We start from the raw sequence: 20,133 nt of genomic DNA on the forward strand, positions 1-20,133 counted from the left end.
AGTTCTTCCGATCCCTCCCGCAAAAACTGAGGTCTACTTTTGTTCCTTATTTTAACAATATTGCACGCATACTTGATTGTAACTTTTGCAACTCTCCCAACTCTCACATAAAACAATATGTGCTTGTCTTCGTAATTGAGCTTACACTTTCTGCAATCTTGATGACCTAGTAGCATTCAATGACAATGGCAGCAGTTCTCCTGCCGTTGATTTTTCGAACACAGTTAGAAATAAAAGGTTACCAACAGAAAGTAATCCTGTTCATGCCAGGGATCTTTATACAGAGCAATATTCTTCTGTCATTTTGGCATAGAAGTTGCTTTATCATTCCGTTTATTTCCACGTATTTCAAAACGTTTAACGGCCATCATGTCATTTTCTTTATATGACGCATCAGTGACAAACATTAAATGGGATGCAATACCTTATGCAATACCTTTTGCCATAAACGATTGACTACACGTGTACTCTGAACCGCGGCTACATGTGTTGACAGTGATTCGTGATGATACAATTTGTAAGAACGTAATGTGCTTTGTTTTTCATAAATATGTTCATTATTAAAGGAACCGATCAGAGTTCTGAGGTACACGTACCTTTTCTGTTACTAAGGCTATAATAATAAATTGCTGAAAATATGTAACATATACTTCGGGTCAATATCCTTAACTCCTGTTGTGTGTGCTAGAATTTCATTATCTTAAAGGGACATTTCTGAGTTTGCCGCATTGTAAGATGTTTCCGAAAAATAAAATATTTCTACGATAAAACTTACATATTAAATATATTTTCTTGCTTAGAATATCAGTGTATGTATATTCAATGTGTTTCTTGTCGTCTTAATTATTGTAAGAAGCCCAAACCAAAATATTTTAGGAATTAAAATGAAATTTAACCTAGTACAAATATTAGAACGATTCGAAACACGTTTAATATACAGCCACTAATATTTTATGCAGAAAAATATATTTCATATATAATTACAATCGTTAAAAAGGCTCTGTTAGTCGATAACATATTAAAAAGTGCAGAAACGCAGGAATATCCCTTGAAAGGTGTAAGATACGTATATACATTTTTTTGATGTCACGGGAGCTTATATTTTATTTCGTGTTAAATGTCGTTTAATGTAATGTTTACATATTTTATTTCTCAAATTGGACATATTTCAAAATACTACTTTTGGTGTCGGATGGAATTTAAAATGCCCTTGTATTCCTTTCAAGTCATTCACATTAGGAAGTGAAATAATCTAGTTTTGTAGGAGGCAGGAGGAGCTGCATTAATACCACGCATAACAAATTCATTAATTAATTCATTTTAACTTAGTGAACTTTAAATAGTTTTGGTATCGGACATTGATAGCTATCAAGACCGGCCTCGGTGGCGTCGTGGTTACGCCATCGGTCTACAGGCTGGTAGGTACTTGGTTCGGATCCCAGTCGAGGCATGGGATTTTTAATCCAGATACCAACTCCAAACCCTGAGTGCTCCGCAAGGCTCAGTGGGTAGGTGTAAAACACTTGCACCGACCAGTGATCCATAACTGGTTCAACAAAGGCCATGGTTTGTGCTATCCTGCCTGTGGGAAGCGCAAATAAAAGATCCCTTGCTGCTAATCGGAAAGAGTAGCCCATGTAGTGGCGACATCGGGTTTCCTCTCAAAATATGTGTGGTCCTTCACCATATGTCTGACGCCATATAACCGTAAATAAAATGTGTTGAGTGTGTCGTTAAATAAAACATTTCTTTCTTTCTTTGATAGCTATCAAAGATGCCAAATTAGCATAATCAATGCAACATTCTATCAAACGTATATGAGTGAACTTTGATTGACCAATGTTGTTTCATAACCAAGAAATATATTTGAAATCTATATTAGCTAACTTACTTCTCTGATTAACCCTTTGTCTTCTAAAGGCACTTTGGTTTTGGTGTTGGATGGACATTATATTTTGGTGTCAGATGGAAATAATATTTGATCGGTATAATTTTAATGAACACCTCATACACACCCAGATGTATATCTTAAAGTGTGTTTTTTTTTTTTTCTTCATCGCACTTCATTATGAAATGAGTCATGATTCTTAAAGAGGCGTTCCTGACTTAAACATATTTAATCTTTTCCCTGGCAAACAAACTTTTTAATTAATAAAACTGGATATTGTTTACATTTTCTTCTTTGCAATATTATTGTATGTATGCCATGTGTATCTGGTATACCTAAGGTTTATAGTAGCTTAAATAGGATTTGAGGTTACATGTAAGAAATTATCGAAGGCAAAATCTAGCTGGAGCTGCTGGTATCAATATTTTTGTCTGGAGTTAACCACTTTTAAAATATGTCCATATATAGACTCACGTAACTCCATATGGAGTGGCTTAGTGCTCTTTTAGACTTTACGGTATTTGTTGGTGTATGTTTTATAAACGAGGTGTGGGGTGTGGGGTGTGGGTGGGGGTTGGGGTGGGGTGGATGCAGTTGGTCTGGGATTTATCCTCGTCTATGTGTCCATTGGGCTATTGCAAGTACAAACCAGAGCTCCACGACTGGTATATCAAAGGTTGTTGTATGCTCTGCCTCGTCTGTGGGGTGGTGCATTTAAAATAACCCTCGCTATTAGTGGAAACATGTAGCGGGTTTCTTCTAAGAGCCCCCAAAATACCAAATGTTTGCCGTCCAATAGCGGATGATTAATAAATCAATGTGCTCTAGTGATTATGTTAAACTTTTAAATTTAACTTTATAAATGAGATGAGGCTTTAAATACAATTTGCGTGTCGTGTTGGTCTCTATGCGAGGATTTTTTTTTTAAATGTCAGGAAAATATACTTAGGTCCACTGTAAACGCACCAGTCAGATTTCCTGCCGTAAAAATGTTTTCAGAAGAAATACCTATACGTTTGACTGATTTAGTGTACTTGGAAGCTTACTTCTAGTAAGCAACAAATAACTTCCAAATTGTGTGTCATGGTTAGGGTGTTTGTGTATGTTTTTAATAGAGAATAATACATGCGTGGCCCGTTAGATATCATTTATCTCACAATGAGTTGTTTTAAAATATATCTTACGAGCGAAAGCGATTCTGATACGTTTTTAAACGATTTGTGAGATAAATGGTATTTAACTGATACGAATGTATTATTCTATTCTTACATGTCGTACAAAACCCCAGGTTTTAAGCTAATTTTAACATATGTTTCGACTAAACGTTATTTACAGCCGCTGCACGTGTAACTGGCTTATGCGTCACAGACACATGATTGTCAGGTTAACTATACGTCACAGTGTAATCGATTTCCATCGTGTAGTTTTCATCGGATGTATATCATTGGTGATTTAGTCATCATCTAGGAGCAACCAGTCGTATGCCTTGAAATTGTCGACACACGTACATGTGTAAGAACTATGTGTTATCAAAAATAACACATGCTGTTCTCACCACCTGGTGTGTAAGAAAGCAACCTCATACGTACGTCACCAATAACTGGGCATTGGGTGGTGAGGTTTCAGTGGACTTTAGTATATATTATTTGAAAATGTATTCAACAATTAATCTGGAACGGATACTTGTGCATCAGCGCATGAGCTTTTGAAAATCTTGAATAATTAAAGCCAATTATCAACCATGCCTGTCAGGATAAAACCCACAGGGACCATAACAGAGACCATATATCTGTTACAAACTGTTACAAAAATTATCAGACGTATTATTACATCTCATGAGTGAACATGGTGGCCAACTTCTACTTCGTGTTGATGGCTGTCGATTTATTCATCATTTGTGGAAGTAAGACGATTTATTAATATTATTGTTGATTATTGTTGTTGTTGTTGTTGTTATTATTATTATTATACTGCTATGCAACTTCAAAATAGCATTTACACAAATTACAGTTTCTATGTGCATGTGTGCGCGCGCGCATGTGTCCATACACGCATCACATATTTTGCAGGAACTATTTCTGTATCTATCTGTCTGTCTATCGAGGGTCGGGACGTAGCCCAGTGATACAGCGCTCGCCTGATGCACGATCGATCTAGAATCGATTCCCGGTGGTGGGCCCATTGAGCTATTTCTCGTTCAAGCCAGTGCTCGACAATTGGTGTAACAGAGGCCGTGGTATGTACTATCCGGTTTGTTGGATGGTGCATATAAAAGATCCCTTCATGCTAATCTCTCATATCTCTGTGGTTGTTAAAGGGACATGCCTGCGGTTGCTGCATTGTAAGATGTTTCCGACTAATACAATATTCCTACGATTAAACGTACATATTAAATACATTTTCCTGTTTGGAATATTACTGTCTGTACATGCAGTGCGTTTCCGGTCGTCTTACTATTTGTAAGAAGCCCAAACTGGATTTTGTCTTCAAATAATTTCGTACGTACGATAAACATGTTTTTTTTACGAAATAAAATGAAATGTACGCTAGTACAAATATTAGAACGATCAGAAACACATTTAATATACAGCCACTAATGTTATGCAGGAAAATATGTTTGATATGTAATTACTGTCGTTAAAAAGTCTCTGTTAGTCGATAACATCTTACACATTTGCAGCAAACTCAGGAATGTCCCTTTAACAATATGTCCGATGCCATATAACCGTAATTAAAATGTGTTGAGTGCGTTGGTAAATGAAACATGTCCTGTCTATCTATCGATTTATCTTATCTATCTAATCCTATATATCTAATCTTATCTATTTAATCTTATCTATCTATCCATCTATCCATCCATCCATCCATCCATCCTTCCATCCATCCATCCATCCATCCATCCATCCATCCATCCATCCATCCATCCATCCATGTATCTATCTATCTATCTCTATCTATCTATGTATCTATCTATGTATCTATCTATCTATCTATCTATCCATCCATCCATCCATCCATCCATCCATCCATCCATCCATCCATCCATCCATCCATCCATCCTATCTATCTATCTATCTATCTATCTATCTATCTATCTATCTATCTGTATGTATCTATCTATCTATCTTTCTATCTAATTTGATCTATGTATCTATCTATGTATCTATGTATCTATATGTATGTTTGTCTATCTATATATCTATCTAGCTGTCTGTCTATCTGTCTGTCTATCTATTTAGCTGTCTGCCTTCATTTCTGTCTATCTATTTATCTTATCTATTTAATCTATCTACATTATCTATTTCTCTGCATATCTATCTATATAGCTGTATGGCTATCTATCTATCTATCTACAGTATATATCTATCTATCTATCTATCTATCTATCGATCGATCGATCGATCTGTCTGTTTATTAGTTTGTATTTAATTATTTATTTAGTGTGATCGTATTTCTTTGTTTATTATATTTCAGGTAATTTGGCAATTAACATCGCCCGTGATAAGCCTACGGTGATGAGCAGCACGTATTCAACTTATGTTTCCAGTTTCGCCGTCGATGGGAAGACGGGAACTAATGCATATATCGATGGCTGTACCCACACCAAAATACCTGCCAGCAAATCTTGGTGGATGGTTGACTTGCAGGGAACGTATAATGTTCACACCGTTACCATAACAAACAGAGATAGATTCCGTAAGTGCAATAGCGTGTTTTGTTTTCTGTTTAACGACACCACTAGAGCACATTGATTTATTAATCATCGGCTATTGGATGCCAAACATATGGTTAACTCGCTACACGTTTTTGTTTTTGTTCATTACTAGCAAGGGATCTTTTATATGCGCCATCCCACAAACAGGATAGTACATACCACGGCCTTTGATATAACAAACAGAGGTGAACACTGTAAGTGCAATAGAGCTTGTCCTGAATCGGGTGCCACTGTAAGATTTAATGGGACATTTCTGAGTTTACTGCAACTTTTAATTTGTTATCGACTATCAGAGCCTTTTAACGATTATAATTACAAATCAAATATATTTTTTCTGCATAAAATATTAATGGCTGTATGTTAAACGTGTTTCTGATTGTTCTAATATTTGCACTGGGTTAAATTTCATTTTATTTCGTAAAATAAGATTTTGTTTTGTGTACGTACGAAATTATTTGAAGACAGAATCCAGTTTGGGCTTCTTACAAATGTCAAGACGACCAGAAACACATTGAATATACAGACACTGATATTCTAAACAAGAAAATATATTTAATATGTAAGTTTAAACGTAGAAATATTTTATTAATTGGAAACATCTTACAATGCAACACGCTCAGGAATGTCCCTTTAAGTCCTGTAAATAAGTGTTTCGTAATTGAAGAAATGTGTTGCATTTTAGTAGAAGGAAGTAAATGGCTTATTTAAAGACGCACTCAACACAATTTATTTACGGTTATATGGCGTCGGACATATGGTTAAGGACCATACATATATTGCGAGAGGAAACCCGCTGTCGCCACTTCATGGGCTACTCTTTCCGATTAACAGTACGGGATCGTTTATATGCACCATGCTATAGACAGGATATCACATACCACGGCATTTGTTACGTCACCCACCATGTAGGATTAAGTCCAGTAAATAAGATAGTAAATAAGTTTCAAAATTCAACACATGTGTTACATTTTTGTAGAAGGAAATACAGGGTTTTTTTTGTTTTTTAAAGACGCACTCGGCACATTTAATTTCCGGTTATATGGCGTCGGACATATGATTAAGAACCACACAGAGAGAGGAAACCCACTGTCATGGCCTACTCTTTTCGATTAGCACCAAGGGATATATTATATGCACCATCCCACAGACAGGATAGTACATACCACGGCCTTTGTTACACCAGTTGTGGAGCACTGGCTGGAACAAGAAATAGCCCAATGGGAATCGATCGTAGATCAATCGCGCATCAGGTGAGCTATGCTTCGTTCCTGGATGTTCATTGTATTGCCATTTAAAGCATTTCCAGCCAGGACCAAAAGAAGAGGAATGTGTGTGTAAAGGAAATGGCAGAGATAGATGAAGGCGAGGTAGCTGGTGCTTGTTCAGTGTTATTCGAAATAATCTCTGTCTCGTGGGAGATTCATTGTTTGTTTTAATATTCAGTTAGCACCACTTTTATCGAAGGTTTCTGCAAGGTTTGAGCTCATGTCACCATACACAAAGTCCACGACAAAGGTGTTAAAGGCCTTCATGGTTTCAAGGGCGGGACGTAGCCAAGTGGTAAAGCGCTAATTTGATGTGCGTTTGGCCTGGGTTCGACCCCTGTCGGTGGACCCATTGAGCTATTTCTATTACAAGAAGAAAACAAGAAAGAAATGTTTTATTTAACGACGCACTCAACACATTTTGTTTACGGTTATATAGCATCAGACATATGGTTAAGGACCACACAGATTTTGAGAGGAAACCCGCTGTCGCCACTGCATGGGCTACTCTTTCCGATTAGCAGCAAGGGATCTTTCATTTGCGCTTCCCACAGGCAGGATAGCACAAACCATGGCCTTTGTTGAACCAGTTATGGATCACTGGTCGGTGCAAGTGGTTTAAACCCACCCATTGAGCCTTGCGGTGCACTCACTCAGGCTTTGGAGTCGGTATCTGGATTAAAAATCCCATGCCTCGACTGGGATCCGAAACAGAAAGAAGAAGAGTTCACATTTTTAACAAAAATAAACACACCTACATATTGTGCATCCTCCGTTTAGTGCAAATGAACACGACGTTTATTGTTTAACCCAACTATTTCAAGAGTTCCGGTTTTGTTTTTAAATTATTAATATCGTGGACAACGACCATCTTGGATTTGCATGTAAGTAGGCACCCTCTATGCAATTGCAATAGACACATTATTCATGATCTAAACTCGCATGTTGCGTGAGATATGGTGATTTCAAATTTCCAGCATAGCCTCAGGCGGCCATCATGGATATGGTCTTGTGGTTTTTGCGGAACTTTCGCGAGGTACATGCGGGCTAAAAAAATGTCTAAAGATCCCAACTACTTGTATCCACCCTCAAATTTTGTCCCCGATAAATGGTCACGGGGAAGCCAAATATGACCCCATTATAATGGGTTCGTATTATTTGTTTTATAACAAAATGGTTTCATAATTTTTACTATATCGGTCGCTTATAACAAAATTGCCTTAAAGGGGCATTCCTGAGTTTGCTGCATTGTAAGATGTTTTCGACTAATAAAATATTTCTAGGATTAAACTTATATATTAAATATATTTTCTGGTTTAGAATATCAGTGTCTATATATTCAATGTGTTTCTGGTCGTCTTAATATTTGTAAGAAACCCAAACTGTATTTAGGAAATAAAATGAAATTTAACCTAGTACAACTATTAGAACGATCTGAAAGGCATTTAAAATACAGCTACTAATATTTTATGCAGAAAAAATATATTTGATAATTACAATCGTTAAAACGTCTCTGTTAGTCGATAACATCTTAAAAATTGCAGCAAAGTCAGGAATGTCCCTTTAACACACTGTGCCTGTCAGTTCGCAGTAAAACTATCTATATTTTAACTATTGGAACAATTATTGTATTACAGCAGAAAGACTCCACAGTTTTGTTATCGAAATCTTTTCACAAAACCCTCAAGGATGTTCAAGGACCGGTTCTGTCGTTTGTTGGAATTACACCGGAGCGGAGCTGCCAACAGGCAAATCTACGTTTACGTGCGACGGACCAACCAGAGGCCGATTCGTCCGTATAAGGAAATGGAAAGTAAAGCATAGCCAAGATGTACTATCCTTGTGCGAAGTTCAAATATACAGCTATGAAGAAAATGGTAAGAACCATTTCCCCGTGGTTTAGTGATTTTAAATATAGTATTAACCAATTTATTGGCGCGGGATTTAGCTCAGTGGTCTTGGAGTGCTCGCTTGAGGTACTTGCGTCGCAGGAATTGAACAACCATGGTGGATCCATTCAGCTGATTGGATTTTCCCCCTTCCAACCATTGCACCACAACATGACAAAGGCAGTGGTATGTGCTTTCCTGTCTGTGGGGAAGTGCATACAAAAGATACCTTTCTGCATTAGGAAAAATGTAGCGAGTTTCCCCTGATGGCTATGAGTCTTAATTACCAAATGTTTGACATCCAATAGCTGACGATTAATTAATCAATGTTCTCTAGTGGTGTCGTTAAACAAAATAAACTTTAACCAATTTAGCTTTCCGACTTGGCAATATGACTGGAACGGTGCGATTGCGAACAAGTTCCGTGCTGCCAAGCCAGTTCTTCGAGAGTGGCAGTCCTCCTATAGGCAGTGCAGGAAGGGTGAACTAGTCTTGTGTTGTGTTCGCATCGGTCATACATACTTAAGCCATTGATTTTTTCTGAAGAAAGATTGTCCACCTCAGTTTGAGCACTGCCTGTGTATTCTGACGGCACGCCACATTTTGGTGAAGTGCATTCATCTGAGAGAAACTAAAATACATATACATGTATGTGGACGAAGAAATATGATGGACTTTTGTCTTAATTGCTTCGTGATACTGAATTTTATTGCAAATTTTTATTTTATCTATCTGTGATATTTGTATTTTTCACAGTTAAAGACACTGTTTTAATTTACCTCTTGAATTTTTATATTGATTTTGTTGATCACTTAATTTGTGCACTTACCATAGTTTGACATACAGTAGCCGATGAGTTTTTCGTTCTGGTGTGTCGTTGAATATTCATTCATCGTTCCATCCATCCATTCATTCAATCATTATGTGATTTAGTTACATAACAATTTGTTTCTTTTTGTTTGACGACACCACTAGAGCACATTCATTTAATAATAATCGGTGATTGGATGTCAAAAATTAGGTATTTTTTGCCATATAGTCTTATAGAGGAAATCCGCTACGTTTTCCTATCAGTATACCACGGTCTTTGATATACCAGTCCTGATCCATTGTCTCTAACATGAAATAACCGAATACATTACGCGAGCAGTCCACGAGCCAGACCAAAGATTGGTACCATCTGAGGTCACCAAATATAACCGTTATAATTGTTTTAACAAAAATGCATGGACTTTCCAATAGAGTAGCTATAGCTAGTTATCACAATGTTAACATGTATCATTCCGATGGTAAACAAATCCGAGAGGGCCGTGTTTTAGTGTTTGTCAATACGTTAATAAACCTTGTAGATCGGCACCCACGATGTTGTTTGGCTGTCAAAACAGAACTGGAAACATCTCCAATACTGTATCAACTATAACGAAACTGTTGATGTTCCTGACAGTGTTTTATGGGTCGAAGATTAATTATGAACTAACAGTACTAATCAAAATTATACCCAGGTGATTTTCCAATCTTATATATTACTACTCAAAAGAATTTAAGGGTCAAAAATGTATAACCAAATAAGTTTCAGAGTGTATTAGATTGATGATGTAAACTACACCAAAAATTTAATTTATTGTTCCATATTTACAAAAAAACACAAATAAACGTCACTGTATACAAGAAAGTCACATGACATGCTGTCAAAGTTGAAGGTTGTCAAACATGGATTTTACACATTAGAACATTCGTTTAATAGTGTGTGAATCCACCCCTGGCGCGAATACACTCGACACATCGTTGCCTCATGCTGTTGATCAGACGTCTGAAGAACTCTTGGGGAATGGCCTGCCACTCTGCCATAAGAAGTTGACCCAGATCATGAAGGTTGGCCGGAGGGGCATGGCTATCCCGAACTCTCCTGCCTAATTCGTCCCAGGCGTTCTCTATTGGGGCCAAGTCAGGCGAATATGCTGGCCAATCCATCCTGGCGATACCTTGTTGTCTGAGAAAGTCCGTTACCACCCTGGCGCGGTGGGGTCTGGCATTGTCATCCTGCAGAACTGCCCCGCCGCCAATATGCTGAAGGCCTGGGAGAACCAACGGCCGGATAATCTCATTCAGATAGCGGATTCCATTCAGATTGCCATCCACCACATAGAGGGGGGTCCTGTGGTGGATAGAGATGCCGCCCAACACCATGACGCTGCCACCACCGAACCGGTGACGTTGTCTAACGTTAACGTCAGCGAAGCGCTCCCCAGGACGTCTGTAGACACGAACCCGACCGTCGTTGAACTGGAGACTAAACCTGGACTCATCAGTGAACATCACTCGACCCCACTGAACACGTTGCCACCGCAGATGAAGCGTGCACCAGTGACGTCTGGCCGTTCTGTGACGTGGTAGGAGTGGTGGTCGAACAGCCTGGCGACTGCAGCGTACATTATTGGCTCTCAGACGATTGCGTATGGTTTGATCAGACACTCGAGTTCCAGTCGCAGTCCGCAGATTGTCATGTAATCGGCGTGCAGTGGTTGTGCGTTGACGTAGAGCCATATTGGTGATGTAGCGGTCCTCTCTATTTGTAGTGCTTCGGGGTCTTCCCGAACGGGGACGATTTCGAACAGAATTCGTTGCTTGGTACCGTTGCCACAGTCGGCCAACGACACTCTGACTGACACCAAGTCTCAGAGCAACATTTCTTTGCGTATTGCCATCCTGAAGCCAAGCAATAGCCCTTCCTCGATCTTCGATAGTCAGTTGAAGTCGTACCATTGTCGAATTTGGAGTGTGCACCGTACACGAACGCAAGCTCCAATTATACGGAAATTCAGCATTGGGAACATGGAATACACGTGCAAAGCGTGCAAATGAAGCGCTTTGTGAAAAAGCAAGTTATGGGCACTTAGCAGACCTTTCGCTTTCGCCCTAATTTACGTGCAAATGTAAGCATGTTTTCGCCATTAGAACTAGTCGACAGTGTCAATGACAGTGGATTTTAATTCATTTATGGGTTGCTTAGACCCACTTTCGTCAAAATGGAACAATACCATGCGTGACATTATGGTCTAGCTAATATAATTGACATTCAGAAAATTATGTCGAAAATATCGTCTGACCCTTAAATTCTTTTGAGTAGTATATATATATTAGTTATGAAAATCCCTGGAGTAAAAACCATAAAAATGTGTCAGTATTATCATGACCTGTTATGGTATTCAAACAACCGGTACAAAACATGACAATAAATGAACTGTTATAGACAGAAATATGAGATGTATTTACAATTTTACTGCAAAACATATGTAATTTGGAACAGACTATAACACCCAGATTGATATTGATTAAAGCTGACAGGTCAAGTCACAAGTACTAAGCTAAGCAGAAGGGTGGTCTCAGGTATGCTCAATGTAAAACTGGGTATTAGAGTCTATTTCAAATTACATATGTTTTGCAGTAAAATTGTAAATACATCTCATATTTCTGTATATAACTAATATATAAGACTGGAAAATCACCTGGGTATAATTCTGATTAGTACTTTAATCCCAGCTAATCAAGCCATTGCAATATCACTTACATCCAAGATGACCACCACTATATCAGCCAGAACAAGACAATTGTAATATATCATATTTTACATCAACTATAGCAATATTGTGATGTTAGGGACGGAGTTTTATTCATTAAAGGAAGGGAAGAGGCAACCGTTTCATGTTTCTTTGCTGTGACCAGTGTCTTGGTTGAAACATTCAATGATAAGTATATATCAATTATATAGCGATAGGAAATGTGGACTGGTAACATTATGATGGGTGGCTGAACAGTTTTGATCCTAACTATGATGGACTGCGTTGACTGATAATAATCGAGGTCCAGACACTGCTGCCAACGATGATGGAGTTCCTGGATCCCTCTGATGTAGAAGGCTTCCTCCGCGTGATGTAAAACGTCCTCCACAGCAGACATGGTGTCATTATTAGTTACATAATGCTAGCTAGACAGTTGATTCGTGAAATTTAAGAGAGGTGGACATTTCGTGGATGTTGTAATGAAAAACAAAAATGTTATTTAACGACGCCCTTAACAGATTTTATTTACGGTTATATGGCGTCAGACATATGGTTAAGGACCAAACGTATATGAGAGAGAAAACCCGCTGTCGCCACTTCATGGACTACTCTTTTCGATTAGCAGCAATGGCTCTTTTATATGCACCATCCCTCAGACAAGATAGTACATGCCACGGCCTTTGTTATACCAGGTGTGGAGCACCGGCTGGAACGATAAATAGCCCAATGGACTCACCAAGGGGAATCGATCCTAGATCGATCGCGCATCAGGCGAGCGCTGTACCACTGAGATAAGTACCGCCCTGTTCCAATGAGTTCAAAGCAAGAGGCATGCATTGCAGCCATATCAACAGCACACTTGTGTGCAGGTGCGTTGACACCCAACATGAGAAAACCTTTACCGTGCCACATTCATTCCATATAATATTTTTAACTGGCTGGTGGCGATTGTCGATCATGCTTGTATTTTATCAACATTAGTGATGGGCAGTTGATGATGATGATAACTAGTTTAACGTGCCCATATACCACTAGCGTTTCGAACACGCCCATCCCGAGTCCGACCTCCGATAAGATCGGTGGCCTGACTCGGGATGGAGTGGGGGGGGGGGAGGGGGGTGTAAATGGGGAGAATTTTGAAAATAGCAATTAGTAAAGAAGATAGATTAAATAATTTGTTTTAGAAAGGTTACAAGCCAAAAAAAAAAAAAAATTGACTGCTCGGCCGAATATATATATAATTTGGAGCATTTTACAAGGACAGTCCAAAATTAAATAAGAGAAAGAAGAGAGGATCGGACTATTTAATAATATTAAAAAAAGAAGTAATTTCGACATATGTCCGATCGATATGTCCACGCGAGTGGCCTCGTTAAGGTCGTTTGGGTGCACAGCTTAAAGGGACGAGATGGGTTGCATCCCGTCAAGAAAACCCCTAGATTGACAGTCGGTAGTGCTGTGCTGAAATACAGATCTTGAGAAGCCGGTTCCGTCTGAACGAGAGAGAGTATCAGACTAGGGTATAGTCCTGTCGTCATGGGTCAATCTTCCAGTGCTGCTAGGACAGGCTCGGACGAGTACAAACTAAACGCGAACATACGAGTCACGAAAAAAACAAGTCGACAGTCAGACGGAGAAATGACGTGCAGGCAAGGAATCTCGCTAAAAAAGAATCCAACCTGGTGGTGCAGGCTGTCGAAACGAGAAGCGTTCCAGCGTTCAATCAGTTCCAATGGCCGCATACATCCCAGTAGAAAACTTCATTTCGCTGACAAAAACAACGAAATGAAGGACCCCAAGTCGAGCACACGAAAGCACGTGCGGTGTGCACAAGCGAAACAAACACGTCTTACCGCGTGGAGCTCCAGACTGGGAATGGATGGCAATTGAGGATGTTCCTGGACTGGCCTCTGTGGCGCAGTGGTTAATCCATCGGACTACAGGCTGGTAGGTACGGGGTTCACAGCCCGGTGCCGGCTCCAACCCAGAGCGAGTTCATAAGGGCTCAATTCGTAGGTGTAAGGTCACTACATACACTCTCTCACTAACCACTAACCAGCTAACACCTGACCCACTGTCCTGGACAGACAACCCAGATAGCTGAGGTGTCTGCCCAGGACACCGTGCTTGAACCTTAATTGGATATAAGCACGAAAATAAGTTGAAATGGATGAATGAGCTTCCTGGTCTGGGATTATCTTCAAAGCTCTCTTCTCCTTTAGAACTATGCTGTCCACCTATTAACAGTGGCAAAGAAAGGAGCATCATCTCATAAAGGTGACACAAATGTTGGAGTAGGCCATTTAGTTGGAGATACTTGATGAAGTCACATAAGCCAGTTTTGTCCATTTTCATCAACCTATATTCCCTATACCTAATACCGTTGATGCCTTGGTTCAAATACAGCTTATGAGCATAGACAGTAGTGTACATAATACACTCAAACTGGCATGGATGTTCTGTACACCATTCGTAGTTTAATATCTCATTTAGCAAGAGGTCAGTATAAATGAATTCCATTACCCCCCCCTCCCCCCCCCCCCCCCCCCCCCACCAAAAAAAAAAAAAAAAAAAAAATAATAATAATAATTCAATAACATATAAGTCTCTTCCAAGTTGATGTAAAATGCGAGCACTACGATGTCCTTGTTCTGGCTAATACATTAGCGGCAATTTTGAATTATAAATTATGTTGTAATGCCTTAGTTAACTGGAAATAATTCATAATAAATTTCTGGTGAATGTTGATGAGGCCATTTCAGTTCTTGTTATTAAACTTAGCTATATAATAGTATCCAGATTAATACAGAGAACTGTTATTAAATGTTCAGAAAAGAACTCCCTCTTTACTAAAACTCAGTTTCTTCTGATCTAAAGGGGAAATGATGCTGTCGCACCCAGCACCACTACATTTGGCAGCGGCAGATGCGTTAACTAGCAGAACGACAGTGGCAGGACGTCACTAAGGATATGTTTAGCACTGAAACATACAGTGACGTAACAAAATACTTTCTGTCTATATAGGCTATATAATGACCCCATCCTCCACTCTGACCCTAGCCCCACCCACAGAGACAATGGATTGTTTTAATGGAAGTTAATGTTATTTGTATTGTTTGTGTTATGATAAACATCGTTGACTACTCCAGTGAAGCTATTTGTTATACAAAAATTCTCAAACAATATATGGTGGACTTTTAATGATTTTATTTCCTACGTATGAGGTTTTTCAAGCTCTGGCTGTAAAAACCTTTCATCGGTGACAATATACTTTTATTATCTCTAGATTCATATTGATTTTCTTACCCAGCATTACTATCTGTGCAAAACGTATAAATATGTAATGACTGTTAGATCATGTATACCATTATAAAGTAAATAGACTGTGAATGTTTTAAAAAGTCACTTTTTCCTTTAGTTTCAATGTAATTAGCAGGTATGAATATATGTACTTGTGTCTGCTGGATATCATTTTAAGTAACACGAACAACTAATGTTCTATTTGTTGCATTACAGAATGGTTTAAAATTAAATATGGTTAATGAACATAAAACTTTATTAATTCGACCACACACGGGTCGGTCAAAGATGGGAGCTCGGCTCATTGACTAATATCCCACCCCTTACATAATAGAAAGAAAGAAAGGTTTTATTTAACGACGCACTCAACACATTTTATTTACGGATATATGGCGTAAGTCATATGGTTAAGGACCACACAGATTTCCCTTGCATAATAGATGCATATTCACTCACGGAGATGAATTGTGATTTGATAAATACAGAGAGAGAGAGAGAGAGAGAGAGAGAGAGAGAGAGAGAGAGAGAGAGAGAGAGAGAGAGAGAGAGAGAGAGAGAGTTTCAAATATGTTGTTATCTCCATAAGGCACCGAAAAAGAAACTCAAAATTTTAATATATTGACTTTTCAGGTTGTGATAATTTTAAGTATTTCTGGCGTCAGTTGGGAACACGTCTGTTAAGTCAACACTCTGAGCAGTTAAATGACACGTCATTGATGGAATGCTTAACGACATGTGAAAGGGAAACCGGCTGTTTGGCTTTCAACATCAATGTCAGCATTGAACAGTGTCAACTCATCGCTAGTGGAAGTTTTAACGACATCAAGGAGATCAGTCCAGACTGGGATTACTATGGCATGGATTTCTGCTAGTCTGGGCGACAAACTGTTTGTAAAATCGTATCTCGTCACGGGGTAGAGTCTGAAGGACGATGTAAATGTTTTGTCTACAGGAGGACTGTTAATTCCCAGGACGAAACATCCTACTAGTGTTTGTTTTTAGAAACATACATATAATGGTTGATTCAAAATTTATAGACAACGTGAAACAAGAATAATATATCCTAGAAATTTAACAATGTACTACTGAATAAAATATGTACCAATTGCAAAGCGTCATAGAACATTTTTAAATACAATAATTATGTTAAAAGTTGAGATGAACAAGAACTTAATGCAAGTAACAATACTGGTTCAGAATTGTTTTTATTAATGAAAATGTTTTCTACCTATTATAATTTGTGAAATTCGAAAGATTAAAAAAAAAAAAGACTGTATAATCTTATATATATTTCTCGGGCGATAAAATTAGTTTACTCTGTTTAATGACGTCACTAAAGCAAATTGATTATCGGCTTCTGGATGTGAAACATTTGATAATTCTGACATAACGTCATAAAAGGAGATCATCTGCATGTTTTCGTTAACAGTAAGGGGCAGGAAAAGGTTCCAGTCAGAGGAAGGGTCGGGTCGATCCTACGACTTCAGCCTCTCAGGCGGACGCGCTGCCGCCTCTTGTTTGAAGGGGAACATGATTAGAATTTTGCACACAGTGGCTGTCTCAAATAGTATAGACTCCACACAAACGGAAACTTCTAAAAGAATATGTACATTTCACTATTGAAAAATAAAATATATACAAAAGTAATAGAAACATGTTAAATGCAATATGCTGAAACTAGAGATGAGAATGATGTTATTCCAAGTAAAAATACTTGTTGAGAATTTTCTATTCGTGGTAAACGTTTTCTACAAGTTCTACTTTGTTAAAACCGTTTTCTATTTTGACTTCAAAAAAGTTCAAATCCAGGCCATTATATATAGAATGTATGAATGTTTAACGACACCCCAGCACGAAAAATACATCGACTATTGGGCGTCAAACTATGGTAATGCAAATAAATAAAGTGATGATCAACATCAATATAAAAATTCAAGATTTAAATAAAAACAGTGTAACGAACTGTGCAAAAATACAAATATCACAGATATATACTGACCTAAACTCAAATTTTCATTTGTGCTGTATTGGCCATTCTCAAAAAGAATGCTACACCCCTGCACCACGGTGAGGTTACAGCACGCAGCACAGTTCATCATTAATTACTCTATGTAATGCAGTACAATTTCTACATTGGAATATATTCTTTGAAAAATAAACAATATGTCGAAAGAGATTATTTTTTCGTAAATCGACTTTGCTTTTCATCTAATAAAATTATCTTATTTTTATATTTTTTGATGATGATCATCATCATCATAGAGCTCGGTGCATGTACAGATATTTCCTTTCGGTTTCCACGCTAATGCTCATACATAGCTTCTGTACTCTGGTTGGAGTTTGGAGTTTTCCTTCTCCTAGGAGAGTTTCCTTACTAGTATTCTGAGCTCAATTTTGATTTCGGAGTTGCCTTCTCTTATAGGACAAAACAGAATATTTATACAGTTAGTAGTAATTATTTCCATATCTGTTTGTATTCTATAATGTCTGGAACAATATCATTTATTATAGTTATTGTTTAAACAAATTCTTAATAGTGCAGTTTGTCGTGTCGCGCACTATAGACAAAAACGAAATTACGTAACTATTGTATTAGTGATCGTTAGGATGCACAATGCCTGCTACATTTAGTTGTATTTCATACTAATATGTTTATAGTGTATGAATCTATGTTTGTAAATAGTTGCCGTAATGTATTTATGGGATATTAGTGTATTACGATCGCTAAATGTGTTAATTTAATGTTGAAGTCCGTGTTTTGGCCTTGCGGTCTTCGACTTTATTTAGTTCCCACATTCCTGTGCATATAGAAGTTATGACACAACATTGATTTAATATTATTGATGCAAATAGTTCCTCAATTGCAACGTGTGTGAACTTACACACTGAAAACATTCCATGGGTTCATAAATAAACTGTGATAAATTTCCGTTTGATCGACTGTTTTAACATGGCTGAAAACTTGTACGATCGATTAGCTATTCTTTCAGTTAAACGTATCCTAATATTGTCTGTACTTCATGGCAAATAATTTGTTTAATTAAGTGAAATAATAACCGTAAAACTGATTACCGTAATATTAGTGTTTTTTAGGAACTATATTCTTGTGCGCTAAGAACCTGTTTACTCATACTGGTTGCTAAGGTCGGATATATCGGCACACAATATTTGTAAACAACAGTATTAAAATGCTGTTTTTATAATTACCTCAAAGGGTTTTTCATTAAAAACATTTTATATTGACTTTAGATCGAAAACGCAATTGTGTAATAATAGTCTCATATTAATGCACATTAGAATTTGTGTGTATTAGTTTTAATTCCCCGTGTATTTGCAATGCACCATAGCTTGTTTTGTGCCAGGTAAATAATGTCGTGTTTAAAATATCCCCAAAGGCTTTTTCATTAAAACTATTTTATATTGAAATAAGACTATCAACGCAATTGTGTAATGATAGTCTCATGTTTGTGCACATTAGACTTGTCTTTGTGCCTAGTAAATACTGTTGTTTTTACGAATATTCTAAAAGCTTTTTCTGTGAAATTGTTTCACGCTAATTTTAGATTGAAAAAGCAATTAAGAAATGCTAGTTTTATGTTTGCACACTTTAGAAATTACCAGTATTAATTATTTTAATTTGGTAATCATTTTGCTTTTTGCTAATCTGACTTATTAATAATAGGTGAAGTTTCTCAGGACTTAGAGTGTGCATTTACAGACTGTAAATTGCAAACTGAAGCTGAACCTAAAAGCAATTACTTTATTTATTGAGCAATTTTGCGCATAACGTAATTATTAAATGAAATTATATTTATTTTGAAAAGGTAGATAGATCTCTTCCTACCGTAACGTAATTTCTTATTGGTTGTTATGACGTCAAGTGATACTTATGAAACAAGTATAAAAGGCGGACGTCAATGGACGTCAAGGGCTGTTCTCTCACTCGTTCCTGGTCTGACAAACAAACATTAAAAACATGTCCCCTTGTCCAACTTTCTAAATGTATTGCATTACATACATTTAAATTGACACTGGAATACTTTTAACTTGTAGTTTCAAAGTAAATTTTAGCAAAGTGACATCCCTGAGTTTGCTGCATTGTAAGATGTTTCCGACTAATACAATAGTTCTGCGATCAAACTTACATATTAAATATATTAACTTGTTTAGTATATCAGTATCGATATATTCAATGTGCTTGTAAGAAGCCCAAGCCGGAATTTCTTTTCAAATAACTTCGTGCGTACGAAAAAAAACTATTTTAGGACATAAAATTAAATTTAACCTAGTACAAATATTAGAACGATCAGAAACACGTTTAATATACAGCCACTAATATTGTATGCAGAAAAATATATATGGTATATAATTGCTATCGTTAGAATGTCTCTGTTAGTCGATAACATCTTAACAATTGCAGCAAACTCAAGAATGTCCCTTAAACTTAGTTTATCGAAGTAATATTTATAGGCAACTGGAAGCTGCAGTTAAGTTTACATTTATTGGAGATACAGTC

The 20,133-nt window shown here is 37.5% G+C and overlaps 1 protein-coding gene across 1 annotated transcript; it reads left to right on the forward strand.

Annotated features, from left to right (window-relative positions):
* The first annotated feature begins 3,697 nt into the window (after nucleotides 1-3,697).
* On the forward strand, nucleotides 3,698-19,816 carry LOC121376818. Its single transcript, XM_041504589.1, has 4 exons — nucleotides 3,698-3,791; nucleotides 5,363-5,584; nucleotides 8,506-8,745; nucleotides 16,248-19,816. The coding sequence occupies exons 1-4, from the start codon at nucleotides 3,734-3,736 to the stop codon at nucleotides 16,487-16,489; spliced, it is 762 nt and encodes a 253-aa protein (XP_041360523.1). The 5' UTR covers nucleotides 3,698-3,733; the 3' UTR covers nucleotides 16,490-19,816.
* Nucleotides 19,817-20,133: the final 317 nt, after the last annotated feature.

This window comes from Gigantopelta aegis, chromosome 7 (genome assembly GCF_016097555.1).
Source record: "Gigantopelta aegis isolate Gae_Host chromosome 7, Gae_host_genome, whole genome shotgun sequence".
NCBI lineage: Eukaryota > Metazoa > Mollusca > Gastropoda > Neomphalida > Peltospiridae > Gigantopelta > Gigantopelta aegis.